Here is a 14,357-nt window from a genome sequence, read left to right as displayed (position 1 = left end):
CAGCAATCACTAATCATATTAACCTCATTTGTTGCATTCGATGGCAGTAGTTCTTGGTAGGACGAAGCAACGTGGGAGAAGAGAAGGAGTAGCCTGCTAACCTCAAAGATGGGTGGTGGTGCAGGTGGCGTTTGGCCAGATTCGTGCAGGTCACATGCCAGATTTTGGATGGTGGGTGTCGCTGGTGATGGCGTGGGTGGCATTTGGTGGCAGTAGTGCTTCCTGTGGGTGGAGGCCGAGGCGGAGGCCGAATGCGAGGGAGGGGAGGGAAGGGATAGTGTGGGAGAGGACAAGTGGAAAAAGTTTTTGGAGGGAAAAATATAAAATTTCAAACCCTAACTTGCTCTTGATTTTTATTTTTTAATATATAGCATAACCTTGGTTCTATTAACCAGGACACATCACCTAATCAAGATACTTTACCGAGAAAGAAAGTGTTCCGTAGCATTACCCTAAATGAATAATGTTATACTTACTCGTACTTCTTTATACAAATTTTTCACATTCATAGGTGGCTTTTAAAACTATTATTGAATATAAGATAGATTTTTATCAGATTTTGATCAAATTGTAGTTTTAAAAATCACATGTGGGTGTCCGCAATGGTAGCTCAATTGGCTGTAAACTATACCTCATGAAGCGGAAATTACTAGTTTAAATTCCCTCTCCCCTTCCCTTGCGTAAACATGTCCAAAAAAAAAAAAAAAAAAAAAACAATCAGATGTGGGTGTGAAAAAATTGGGCAAGGTGCGATAGTTTAGTTGGACCGCTGAGAAGCCTGAGATCGATTGAGGGATATTAGAAAATTATTTACTTTAAAGTAATAATATAAAATTCGTTAAACATTAAAATATTCAATAATTAGTAAAAGAAAAAAAAAAAAAAATCAATACTCCTCTACAGTTTCTCACCCCACCGTTATGCTTGATGACACTCTCTCTCTCTCTCACAAGTTTAGACCTCAAGTTTGTGATGTTTGATTGTGGGTACCATATTACTGGCCTATAATTGCAGAAAATTTAGGCAAAGATTGAAATTTTTTTCTAGGTATATGATTTCCGAGTGTTTGGTATGTTTGGTTGGTAAAATTCTGGTATGATTGTTTGTTTTTTTTTAGTCACCCCATTTTTACCTAGCCGGTCTGTGGTGGACGAACCACGCAAAGGAGGTGGTCCGGCCACCCCCAAAAGGCCCAAAGAAAAAAAAAAAAAAAAGTTTGGGTTTTGGGTGGTTGGACCACCCCAAGGGCCTGGGATTGGTTTTAGCCACCCCTTTGTTTTCTTTTCTACTTTTTCTCCCTTCCCCTCTATTCTTCATGCCGACGCCACCTGCTCCCAATCTACCGGCTTCCTAACTCTTTCCTCTTTCTTTGTTTTCTTCCTTCTTTTTCTCTGTTTTCACGTGTCATCTACACCTCCTTTCTTCCCTCTCCTTAACAAATTTTAGAAACAAAGAGAGAGGGGAGATTTGACAAGAGGGAAAGAATTTAAGGGAAAAGAGAGACAGATACAGTGAGACCAAGGGATTTCATTTTTTATTTTCTTTTTTATTATTTTTTATTAGTTTTAATTTTTTAATTTTTTTAATTAAATATTGAATTTTATATTATTTCTTAAAAAAATTAATATTTTAATCCATTGGAAGATCTCAGCCTTCCATCCAAAGTACCGCAGATTGCGATTGTTTGGAAGTACTGCATGTAACCCTATCCTGAAAATTATAATAAAAAAGTAGCATTCAAATACTTCATATATATAATTTTCTTAAATGTAGTTACTTTAATTTGCATCTAGGTTTTTTTTTTTTTTTGCACTTTTTGGATTTTTCTTTACTTGACGTAAATACATTAATGTATTTTGTGTAACAAGACAACGTAATCCAAATAGATTCGCATGATGGTTTTCTTCGGAACATTTTCTTTTTGAAGGGGAAGGCATCGCTCAAAGTCTAGCCGAGTGGTCCGAGAGATTCGCATACTTTCTTTTTATTTTATTATATAATCAAATAAATTAGAATTATAATATATTAGTACTTCAATTGTGGTTATAAGTAACTTATTATTTAATCTAATGTTAATTACTTAATTTGATATTATACCATTGTACATTAATATATAATATGATTAACTCAAATAAGTATTTAAATTGTTATTGAATCATATGATTAAGTATTGATCTTATACATTTATATTATTCAATATGCATAATTGCATATATGTATAATGTATAATTATAATTTATAACATATATGGAGTTATAAGTTTATAACATACATTGTAACTAAGTCTCTAAATACTTAATTGTTATATTAGTATGAACTTGCATACTTATGAGTTATGTCATATTATATATGTATAATTTATTAGTATATAATCAAATGAGTTAATGATCAATTGATCCTGTGATATAATCATATAAATTATAGTAATAATATGTTAATACTCAAATTGTGATTTAATTATCTAAAAAAAAAAAAAATTTAATGATTAATTGAGTATGTTAAATGTATAAATATTATTATAATTATAAAAATATATTACATAATAAGGAGGTTAGGGGTTAGCGTTATAGACTTATAGTTAGTAAACCTAATAACAGCTAACCGCTAGGCGGTTATAGCAGTTAGCGGACGGATAGAAAACCGGCTGCATGAACTCCCCTATGGATAAATAACTATCTAATTTCACAACCTACTCCTCCAATTTCTCTGTGATTTTTTGCTTAAGATCGATGGCTTTCCTTAACTCTTGACCTATGCGATCAAGGCATGAATCCTCCATAACTCTTGCAAGTTATGAAAAACGTTGCTCTGATACTATTTTAAATCATCATTTATTTCAAAAACTTAAACTAATAGAAATAAATAAATTTAATTAATTAATCAATACTTTAATGAAAAAATCATCAATGTAGTTAAAGAAATAATTAGGGAGCCTTTTGCTTTAACATCCTGTTTTGCTTTCTCCTTTAAAGAATTCGTTTCTCTTTTTAAAGTGAGAATGGATTAATTCTTTTGTTCCAAAAGAAAAGGTTAAATTGTGTTGTGAAAAAGATGGGGAAAATTCATACTCAATACTGATGTGGAACATACTTTGCTTGAGTTCCAGGTATTGTATGGAATCCATTCTCTTATTCAACATGGCATTCTCTTAATTCTCACGACCATGATTATTTGTATACATATTATTACCTATTTGAACGTAGATCACTGTTGAACTAATTAACATATGCCCATACGTACAACCTCGTACAATTCAGTCACTGAACTTTAACATATATATGTATACCGAAAATATATTGTCATGATTGCCAAATTGGATGCTATAATGTTGGGTCAATTAGTTGCACTGTTCTTGATTTCTTTTTTTTCTTTTTTTTTTTTTTTTTTTTTTCTTTTTAAAATTATATTTCAAGAAAACTTCACTTACCACTCTTATTTTTTATAACTTTTGCAATTATACTTTTAAATTTTAAAAAGTGTCAACTTAGAGTTAACATCTTTCAAAATTGTGTAATGCCAATCCTTCCGTCCAAATTCACTTTTGAGATATGATTACCCTAAATTAACACTTTTTAAAGTTTAAAGATATGATTGGAAAAGTGATAAGTGAAGTTTTCTCAAAACATATTAGATGATACTTAATTGGCTTGGCACTTAATTATTAGAGTAGGTTAAAGTAAATTTTCTTCAAATTGTATGTCCATTTCTGATTGGCTGGAAATGAAAAAAAATTTTAATGTATTGTAGATGAGGTAGTTTTAGTCTCCAAACTACGTACACAAATATGTATACGCTCTTAAGCATTTGAGAATGTGGCATAGGGTTTCCTTTCGGGAGTGCGCCATTAATTATATATAGCAGAGGAGGACTCAGTTTCTTGTATAAATCTATACACCAGTCTAAGCCTAACTCTATTCACTTTGTCTTCCCTTGTTCCTAGCAGAGTGAGGAAATGGCGATCACTGAGGAAATTGAGATCACCAAGTTGACCAATATGAACGATGAGTTGTTTGACATGGCCAAGAAAGGCGAATGGGATAAAGTTGTCGACATATATCGAACCATCCCAGAGGCACAGACGGCCAAATTCAGCAACTCAGGGGACACCGCATTACACATAGCTGTCTCCGAGGGCAAAAAAAAAATAGTCAAACAACTTATACATCAAATAATTTCCTCTAAAGAAGGACGCAAAGAGGCTCTTGAAATTAAAAACAACGAAGGGAATACTCCTCTTCATGTTGCTTTATCAAAGGGGAATGAGGCTATGTGTCAACTCATTGCAGGACTTTATCCACCATTGGTGGGTGTTGGTAATGCAAACCGCGAAACCCCGATTTTCCTGGCAGTGCAAGATGGTAAAAAAGAAGCCTTCCTTAAACTTCTCAAAGGCGCCATTGAAGGAGACACTTCAGGTGAGCACTAGTTCTATGAAAAATTCTATTTAATAAACGGTGATACAACTGTCTTAATCATTGATTTTTCTTTATTATAATTTCTTATTGATCTACAAGCTAATTTTTAATGCCATGTTATTTCAATTCTATGAATGTTCACAATTTTATATTTATAACGAGTAAGTTTGTTTCTATTAGGATTTGTATCCCAAAAATTAAGTTCAATTTGATATTCTTTAAATAAAATTGTTTTATTTAGAGATCAATAACATTTGGAAAGCTATAATTCATGAAATAAATTGATGTCCTCATCAAGTTATATTGTATCTGGTTTAGGTGTATGGAATGCGACTAGCTCACACAATCTAAATCACAAATTCTTTGTAACATATAGATTTCAGCTCATAATTGGTATTCTTTGTAACATATAGTTTCCCTTAACATATATATTAAGGGAAACTTCATTTTACCTTCTTGAACTCCCATCACTTTTTTAATTACCCCGTTTAAAGTTCAAAAAATTTCAATTTAGTATATTGAACTTCTAATTTTTTGCAATGTCAGCTATTCATTAGGTATTCTCCTTAAATCCTAATGGAATAGTGTCAAAATTACCAAAATACCCCATTTTTTTGAAAGAAAGAAAGAAAAAAAAAATTGCAAGGATTTATGCGTTTGTTAGAATTTAACGAAATTTTCAAAATTACCCATGCCTGAATATTTGCATTTTTTTTTCTATTTTTTTATGAAAAAAATCATAGGTGTTTGGGAAATTTTTACCACATTTAACGGAAAAACCTAGCGCATGGGTTACATTGGAAAAAATTTATAAGTTTGATATACTAAATTGAGTATTTTTGAATTTTGGGGGAGTAATTGCAAAAGTGATAGAAGTTTACGAAGATTAAATGAAGTTTCCTCATATATTAGGTGTAATGCTAAAAGTCGCTCTTCTGTCTCTCCAAAAATGATGTGGCTTTTAAAATCATCATTAGGCTTATGATTGATCACTATTATATTTTAATCAAATAATGATTTTAAAAGATACCTCATTTTTAGAGGGGCATAAGAGTGACTTATAGAATTACTCTATCTATTAATTAGAAAAAAGTATACAGATCTTCTTCAAATTATCACCCCATTGTCAATGTCCCGCTCAAATTACCAATTGTGTTGAGTGTACCCCCTAAACTACCAAAAAAATGTCAATGTTCTTAAGTCTAGCAAAAAATTAAAAAAAAAAAAACCCTAAAAAAAACAGCCACCCCTTGGTTTTTCATTTTCTTTTTTGTGTTAATTTTTTTAATATATATATATATATATATTTTCTTTTTCATATTCGTTTTTAATTTTTTTTACATAATTTTAATTTTTTTTAAAAAAAATTGTGAAAGGTGTATTATTGTCATTGGGGACATTGGAATGGAATTTGTCATGGTCATTGCAATTAATATGTTAGTACATTTGGAAGATGCATCGAACTGGACAACCATGAGAATATGTTCTACATATTAGTAATATATTTCTCATATTTACTATTTGCAAAATCTCTTAATCTTGAGAGCATAGTTACACAAGAATTGCTACACTTACATAGGCTTTTTACTAACAAGGCCTTACGTACCGACTTGGTAAGGAAAAAGACAAAAAAATTTGGGACCAGTCTGCCCGTGAGAGACCAAGCTCGCTCTCTCTCCTGGGTCTAGCTGAAATTGTTTGTTGAGCTCTGATGGCCCCAACTCAAAAGCTCATCCAAAAGTCGAAATATTGGTTGTTCATGGCGGTGAAATATTGGCCCCAACTCATGGCAGAATATTGGTTGTTCAGATGTCAGAGTTTTTCAACCAAAAGTTGTCGGTGCAGAGGAAAATCCCATCGGCTGAGATCCACTGTGGCTCTGGCCAGACCTAGGCGGGTCTTGGCCAAATCCACGCCTGGGTCGGGCCAAACACAGGCGTGGGTCTGGTGACCCACACTGGGTCAAGCCATACCCAGGCGTGGTCGTGGCCAGACCCATGCTTGGGTCTGTCCAGACTCATGGCGGGTTTGGGCTGACGGGATTTTCCCCGACACCAACGACTTTTGGTTGAAAAACCAACCAAAACTTTGAATAACCAAGTTGCAGACATAAAGAAATGGCTTTGTGGGGATGTGAGCAGCATCATGATTATAACCAATGTTAAGAATATTATATTAGGGTTATTTACTAACTTAAGTATTCTAGGTCTACTAGGTTTATCTCTACTTAGTTTACTAGGTTACTTGCCTATTACTCATAGCCTCTTTATAAATAAAGGCCTCTCTATTCATTCTCAATATCATTATCAATATAATATAGAAGAGATGTAGTCCTTATAAGCTTCTGCTCTCTCTCTCTTCTCTCTCTCTCATTCTTCCATTGCAATATATTCAACAATATATTTAACATGATATCAGAGCCACTTTCTTGTGGCCTCCAATAAACATCATTGACGTTTCCTAGCATTCTCTCTGGCGGTCTCACAATTCCGACTGTCCGCATGCCGCCAAGCTCTCCATCTTCGTTGTTAGTCTCTTCCACACATTCACTGCAACGCAATCTGAAAAAGTAATCCCAAAATCAAGCTTGCAAAGTACAGATCCATCAATCTGTGAAAGACCCATCAACACTGGCAGCCGCACGCGCCTCCACGCTCCGCCTGAAGCTGCAGCAGTGTTATCCATGTGCCGCCACATGTGCTTGATCAGCTAGGTTGCTGGACTGTTCCATAGATGCTCTGCCGGTCGTCCCATATCCATTAAGAATGCAGCCATATCATCATTGACGCGCCACCCAGACTTTCGGTCGTTTTGCCTCTTCCTCTACCGCTTCCGCCACAGGCCGCCACCGTCATCCAATTCCAACAGCATGACCTCTACTCGACAGAGCATCCTTTGGCGATTCCAGAACAGCCTTGACCATCACCATCAGAGAATCGATGTGCTGCCATGCGCCAGTCAAAGTGACTGTGCGTGGGCTTCACGCGCCCAGGCGCCGCCGGCCCTTATCGCGTGTGCACCACAAGCAAGATAAGGGCTGCCGGCCCTTATCTTGCTACTAGCCACGTGTCAACCTCTCAGCGGGCCATGTTAGCCCTAGTGCCCACGTAATTACTTTGCCACTTCAATCAGTGCATGCCATGTTATCTCACTGTGACGCGTTAGCCCTAGTCACACATCAAGTTGTCTGCCATGTCATCTCCTTGTTTGGTTGACTTTTGACTTTGACTTCTCCAAAGTTGACCATGGACTTTGACCACTCTCAAAGTTGACCAGGTGTTTCTCACTCAATTTTTTTTGTCATAATTTCAAATTTGTGGTCAATTTTTACTTTTGACATCTCTATATGGCAGAAAACAAGATTCTTCTCCAAATTTAGGCATTTGTTTTATGTGTTTCATGTTGGTTCATGCATTGTTTAATTCATTTCCATAGCCTTTTTCTGCGCAGTTCAATCTGGTTCATTTCTTCTTGCGGTAAGCATTCTCGGGTCAGACCAATTTTTCATCTGGTCCACAGGTTTTTGGGCTGAACAGGCCCCTTTCAACCGGCCCACTTATGCCTTGTCAAATACCGCCATCATCGGTCACTGCCACCTCTCTTAGGCCAACAATCCATTACTAGTCAGAATTTTTGGGTCAGACCTTTCAACGGCCTAAGGGTTTCAGGCATGATTAGCCCCTTCAACTGGCTTTCTTCTCTCAACTTAGCTCGGCCAACCAGGCGAGACGGCCCTACCTAGCTTAGCCGACTAGGCGAGACGGTCTAAGCCCATTACTAGTATGTGGTTTCCCAGTCCAAATGCATGACTTAATTCAATTACACTAGCAATTTTTATGGCGTCACTCCGGCAATTCTTTCGACACAAGCAGCTTTTTCGGTGAATTCAACTCTTTCTTTCTCTTTCTTTTTTCCAAACTCAAGCTTACACAGCTTGACTTTGAGGGGGGATGTTAAGAATATTATGTTAGGGTTAGTTACTTCCTTAGGTATCCTAGATCTATTAGGTTTACCTTTGCTCAGTCTACTAGGTTATTTGCCTATCACTCATAGCCTCTCTATAAATAGAGGCATCTGTATTCATTATCAATATAATATAGCAGAGATGTAGTTCTTATATGATTCCGCTCTCTCTGTCTCTTCTCTCTCATTCTTCCGCTCCAATATATTGAACAATATATTCAACATGGTATCAGAGCTATTTAATAACCAGGTTTAAGTTTGGCCATCATAGAGAGCTCTTCAATGGCAGACCTTATTTCTGAGACCTTCTCCAACTCCCTTTTCCTCCATTTCAACCCCTGTGTAATCTACTTTCGTCCCCTCCACTTTAATTCTTGATTTTCCTTTCAATATATACCTGTGCTGATGATCATTACTGGATGAGCTTCTGAGTTGGCGCCATTACAGCTCAAAAATCAATTTCTGCTAGGCCCAGGAGAGAGAGCGAGCTTGGTCTCTCACTGGCAGCCTGGTTCCAAAGCTTTTTTGTCTTTTTCCTTACCATGTCAGTACATAAGGCTTTGTTAGTAAAATGCCTACATAAGTGTAGCAATTCTCATAGTAGACTCAAATATAGTCTTAAAATATCACTTTGTTTTAATACTGAGAGAGATCTTGCATGGTCAACATCTTTATATTTTGGGCACCATTGCATTGGCCCATTATTGGGTATAATGAGAACACTTATTATCAATATAACATCCATAGTTACTACCCGCAAAAAGAGTTACAGATATTATGTTGAGGTGATTTAATGGAATTGATAATCTAAATCATAATCTGGTAATTTTAGTACAACAGTTACCAAAATGAATATTCCAAGGTATTCAATTCCTTGTTAAGAGTATTATAAATAATCATATGGTTAAATTTGGAACCCCAAGATTAAAGATGTAGTTTGGTAAGGTGATAGTAAATTAAAAAACTTTATTCATATATAAATATCTCACGCAATTGTGTTTATTTGTAATTATTAGTAGGATAAAAAAACACTTTGGTAATTACATGAAACCTAACGTCTAATTATAATTTTATGGTGGAGTAGTTGGACTTGCGAGGGGATTACGAGATTGCTAAAAATTGGAAACTTATTGGAGGTAGGTTTTATGCCTCTTTTACGTGCATTCCCTAGCTTTATAGATACCCCATTATTGAAACGTTAATCAATCATCATCACATGCTAGTTTTAGAGAGAGAAGCTCTCAAACTTTTTCCTCAGTGAAATACTTTTCCTTCTCCTTGTGAGAACCAAAGCCTCCTAGGTATGGTCCTCTCCACCCCTCTTGCTTCTCTAAACTGATCTCCCTCTCCTCCGTGTTTTTCTCTCATTTTTCTTAGTTTTTCGAATGCCTAATCTAGTTGTGGTTTGGCCTACCAACACGCCTCACCATTGTTTTCCTTGACCTCTTTACTCTTCTTTGTTGTCTTTTGCACTGCCATTCGACCACCATGCGTTCCGCGTGGTCCGCAAGTACCGGCACGTGGATCTCACGCGGACACTAGGGCAAACCATGCCTCCTCATCGCTGTCTTTTTCATCGTTGCTATTGCAATTTGGTTTTTTGTTGTCTTTACGTGGCTTTGTTTGTATATCTGTTATTTTTTTATTATTTATTTTTTTGTGAGATCTTGTCTCCATGTTCTTTTGTGGTGCTATCAAGTAGAGAAGACTTTTATAACCCGAGTTCTTTCTTCTTCATCGACGGTCCCTGATCGGTGTTCAGCTGTGCATCCTTCTCAACAATCACTTTATGGTGGTTGTTACAGTTTTCAAGTGAGGGTTTGATAAGGGATTTATGGTGGTTGTTACAGTTTTCAAGTGAGGGTTTGATAAGGGACAAGGAATCTTTCGAGGTTTGCGCCCCTTTGAGTTAAGTTGAGGAACCTTTTGAAGTTTGTAGTGTTCAGTGTGCTGATTGGATCCTTCAATCTTGGCCAAATACATTCATATGAGGAATTCAATAAAACAGGAATTAATCAAGTTAAGTATCACAATATGATTATCACAAATGCGCCAATATTAAAATATTAAAGAGACATAATTAGGGCTTCAATTTAGCCCTTCTAAAGTATTTAGTTACACATAAGTTTGATGTTAATTATCTTCATAATAAAATAAAAAGGAAAAGAATAAAACCGAAAAACGCTTCCTTGAAGAGCCGTCAATTCCTCTCCCAGAGCAAGTCTAGAATTGTCTGTTTTTTCCTAGAGGCCTAGAGGTTTATTTATAGGCTTAGGAAAAATCCTAGTAAACCTAGTAAAATCGGAGGTCTAACTTTCCTAGTTCAAAAAGGATTAGGAAAACCTAATTTGGGGTGAACAAAGAGTCTGGCCGCCTGTCTTTTTAATCTAGCGCCCGAGTGCACTCAATCGCAAGGTTGGGCGCTCGATCGCAATTGTGCGATTGATCTTTTGTGTTGGGCTCTCGAGCGCATATACGCTCGAGCCTTCCTCTTGCGCGTGATCACATGCTGTGCTCGCTCCTTGGCCTGGGCGCTCAAGAGCTGCTACGGTCGAGCCTAGGCGTAGTGAGCTCGATCGCACTGCGCTTAGATGCTTGTTCTTGATCCAAAACTTCTAGCTTTTTTCCAAATTGTCTTTTAAGCCAGAGACTTCCAGAAATGCTTCATTTTCTTCCATGACCTACAAAAACACAAAAAATAAAATAAAATAGCACAAAATAACAAGACTAAGAAATTAACAAATGTAAATTAAGGGGCTAAAATATGAATATTTTAGCACATAACATCGTTCTCCCAAAAGAGGTTGATGGAAGTCCTTTCTATAAAGAATATTTTCAATTTGTATCTTCCAGTACCCAAAATCTGTCCATCACTCCCACTTGAAGTAAAAGGTGTTAGTCATATTTTCCAAGACCCATGACAAAGATTGAGCAATCACACATGACACAAAGACTTAAGTGGTTCGACTTAAAAAGCTTACATCCACTATGGGATAAAACCCGAAGAAAACCCACTATCAAAAGATGAGTACAAGAGAATAAAAGAGCGAAAAAAACTACTCAAACCCAAAATTCCAATACACTCAATTCTCACTTTCACCCAAAAGATAATAATAACAAAAAAGGAGAAAAACTCTCACTTTTCATGCTCTCAGCTTTCTTTCTCTCTCAATTGTTGGCACAGAAAAACACAAAGGGTGAGCTCATACCTTTATATACTAATCAAAGTCAATTGGGACATGGGAATCCACTACCATGTGGGACTAGCACTCTACGTCAAACTAGTAATAGGAATTCCAAACCTTGTAGACCACAAAAGAAAACCCACTCACCAGATTCAAGGCACATGTTTTGTTCAGTATATGTGCGAGTTTAAAAAGAATAGAATAGAATCCCACATTGAAAATATATAAAAAGTGTGAGTAGTTAATATAATATTGTTGAACCCAAACTCATGAGTTTAAGCTTTTAGATTATATAGTATCTCAACATGCTATATTATAAGTTCACAAAAGGACTTCCCACTGGTATTAATCTACCAACATCCCTTTGCCTTTTATTACCAATTTATACAATCCTTACAAAGGATTGGGTTGTTTATGGTTCATTTGGGATCATTAATGGACTGATTTAATTTCCTATTATTTGTTTCCTTTTTTGGCATTGTCTCTTTCAGTCAGGTACGTTGTTGGAGAGCGCACAGCCCTCAGGTTTTTTTGTAGTGACAAACGAAAGCTAGCTAGTTTAATTACACCCTTTTGCCCTATTGTTATGCACAGGCTGCCCACGGATCGTCACGTACAGTCAATAGATAAACACTTCTATCTATATAGATTTCATAAGAGATAAATATACTTATTTTAGTTTGCATCTAGGTTTCTTATTACCCTTTTTTTTTCTTTTTTTTTTTTTTCTTATTTTAAGTGCAGACTTTTTGCATTTTTCTTTTTCTTTATCTACATTGTGAAATTGTGTAACAAGACACCGTAGTCCAAATAGACTGAAGATTATAATTTTCTTCCGGACATTTTATTTTTGAAGGGGAAGAAGGGAAAGAAGGGAAAGAAGAGAAAAACGGGAAAGATGTCGCAGAAGAAAGCATCCGTAATTTCTTGTTTCATATGGCCAGAAAAGACAAATGGGATGAAGTTGTCAAGATATATGAATGGACCCCATTGGCTCACAAGACCAAGATCACCAACTCAGGAGACACCGCATTACACATAGCTGTCTCCCATGACAACAAAGAGAGAGTCGAAGAACTAATTAAAGAAATCATTTCCAATGGAGAAGAAGGCAAGGAGGCTCTTAAAGTGAAGAACGAGCAAGGGAATACTCCACTTCATGTTGCTGCATCAATGGGGAGTGTGCGTATGTGTGAATGCATTGCACAAGTTGATCCTTCATTGGTGGCCGTTCGTAATAAAAACGGCGAAACCCCATTATTCGTGACAGCGCTCTATGGTCAACAGAAAGCCTTCCTTTGTCTTCTTGCAGCCTGTGATACCAAGGATATTTGTGAAGGTTCCAGGAGGAATGATGGTGACACTATTCTTCATGTTGCCTTAGCTGGAGACTATTTCGGTGAGCATTAATTAATTTTATATTTATATTGAGTAGGTTAGTTTCTATTAGAAAAATACTAGCAGCTTTCCTAAATTTCATTAATTTGTTTTTAAGGAAACTTTACAAAACTCTCGTAAACTTCTATGAATTTTGAAAATATCTCTTTAAGTTCATTAATGGTATCAAATTTTCATTTTTTTTTTTTTTTTCAATTATCAAATTCTCTTAGAATTTTCAATTAAATATTGTCAAAATTCTCAAAATACCCATAGTTTTTAGTATTAAAAAATAGGAAAAACTTCACAAAAGACCTTGAATTACAACATGATTTGAAAAGATCCCCAAAATTTCAAAACCTCAATCTCAATTTCATTCCTGAGCTTTCAATTTGATGCGATCTACCATCCTCTGTCAATTTTTCGACGTCAATAACCCGAAATTTTTATAAAATTTCAAACTTACCCTAAATTTCAATTTTTTTTTTTTTTTTTTTTAAATGAAGGGTAATTTGCTCTTTTTAATCGTGTCTATTAGGGTTTAATGTCAAAAATTGATGGAGGGGTAAATTGTGTCAAATTGAAAGTTTGAAGGGTGAAATTGAGAATTTTTGAAATTTGAGTGGTCTTTTCAAAATGTGTGATAATTTAGAGGTCTTGAGTGAAGTTTCCTCTAAAAAAATAAAAAAATTTAAAGATTCAGACGCCTATTTTTTTTTATAATTACAATATTTTTTGCAATATCTTTGTAATTTGTTTGTTTGCTTTATTTTTTTATATAAAAAAATGTAGGGGTATTTTGAGAAAAATAAATTGAAAATCCTAACGGAACGTGGGTAATTGAAAAAATTTGAAAGTTTGATACCTTTCATTAGAAATTTTTAAACTTTGAGAATAGTATCAAAACAAGTGGAAGTTTATGAGAGGTTTCTGAAGTTTCCTCTTTCATTAAATATAAGGAAAACTCCTAAAAAATCACGCACTTCTCTTAATATTATTTTAATATTAAAGACTTTCTCTTTCCTCTTGAATTTATTTAAAAAAATATTTAAAGGATTTATAGAAAGGATAATAGAAGTAATTGTCGAATTCATTTAAATAGGAAGCAAAAAGTAGCTTTGTATATTGTAGGTTTTATGTCTCTTTTAGGTCCACTCCCTAGCTTTATAAATACTCCATTATGGGGTGCCAACCATGTATTTTTTGAGACAAGAAAAAAGTAGTTTTGCACCTTTCACACGTGAGAAAGAGAGAAGAAAGAAAGCCCAATAGCTATGTTTGACAAAGGAAGAGCTCCGCACTGTAGCTGGAACGGCACTGTTCTACCTACAGTGCCAACTGACACGTGGCTGACTTTTTCATCTTAATTTTTTTTTTTTAAAGCAAAATATTAAAAAAAAGAAAGCAGGAGAACGCT

General features: G+C 35.3%; 1 protein-coding gene across 1 annotated transcript; it reads left to right on the top strand.

Moving 5' to 3' along the window:
* The first annotated feature begins 3,952 nt into the window (after positions 1-3,952).
* Positions 3,953-12,973, top strand: LOC132190911 (ankyrin repeat-containing protein At5g02620-like). Its single transcript, XM_059605935.1, has 2 exons — positions 3,953-4,415; positions 12,420-12,973. The coding sequence occupies exons 1-2, from the start codon at positions 3,953-3,955 to the stop codon at positions 12,971-12,973; spliced, it is 1,017 nt and encodes a 338-aa protein (XP_059461918.1).
* Positions 12,974-14,357: the final 1,384 nt, after the last annotated feature.

This window comes from Corylus avellana, chromosome ca8 (assembly GCF_901000735.1).
Source record: "Corylus avellana chromosome ca8, CavTom2PMs-1.0".
NCBI classification, from domain to species: Eukaryota; Viridiplantae; Streptophyta; class Magnoliopsida; order Fagales; family Betulaceae; genus Corylus; species Corylus avellana.
Note: the sequence above shows the minus strand (reverse complement) of the source record. Positions and strands in the feature narration are given on the sequence as shown.

What these genes read in the sequence shown, in the direction of transcription:
- LOC132190911 (XM_059605935.1), top strand. Translation starts at nt 3,953, where the DNA reads ATGGCGATCACTGAGGAAATTGAGATCACCAAGTTGACCAATATGAAC. An exon ending in CATTGAAGGAGACACTTCAG is followed by an intron (nt 4,416 to 12,419) that starts GTGAGCACTAGT and finishes TTATTTTTGAAG; the next exon opens with GGGAAGAAGGGAAAGAAGGG.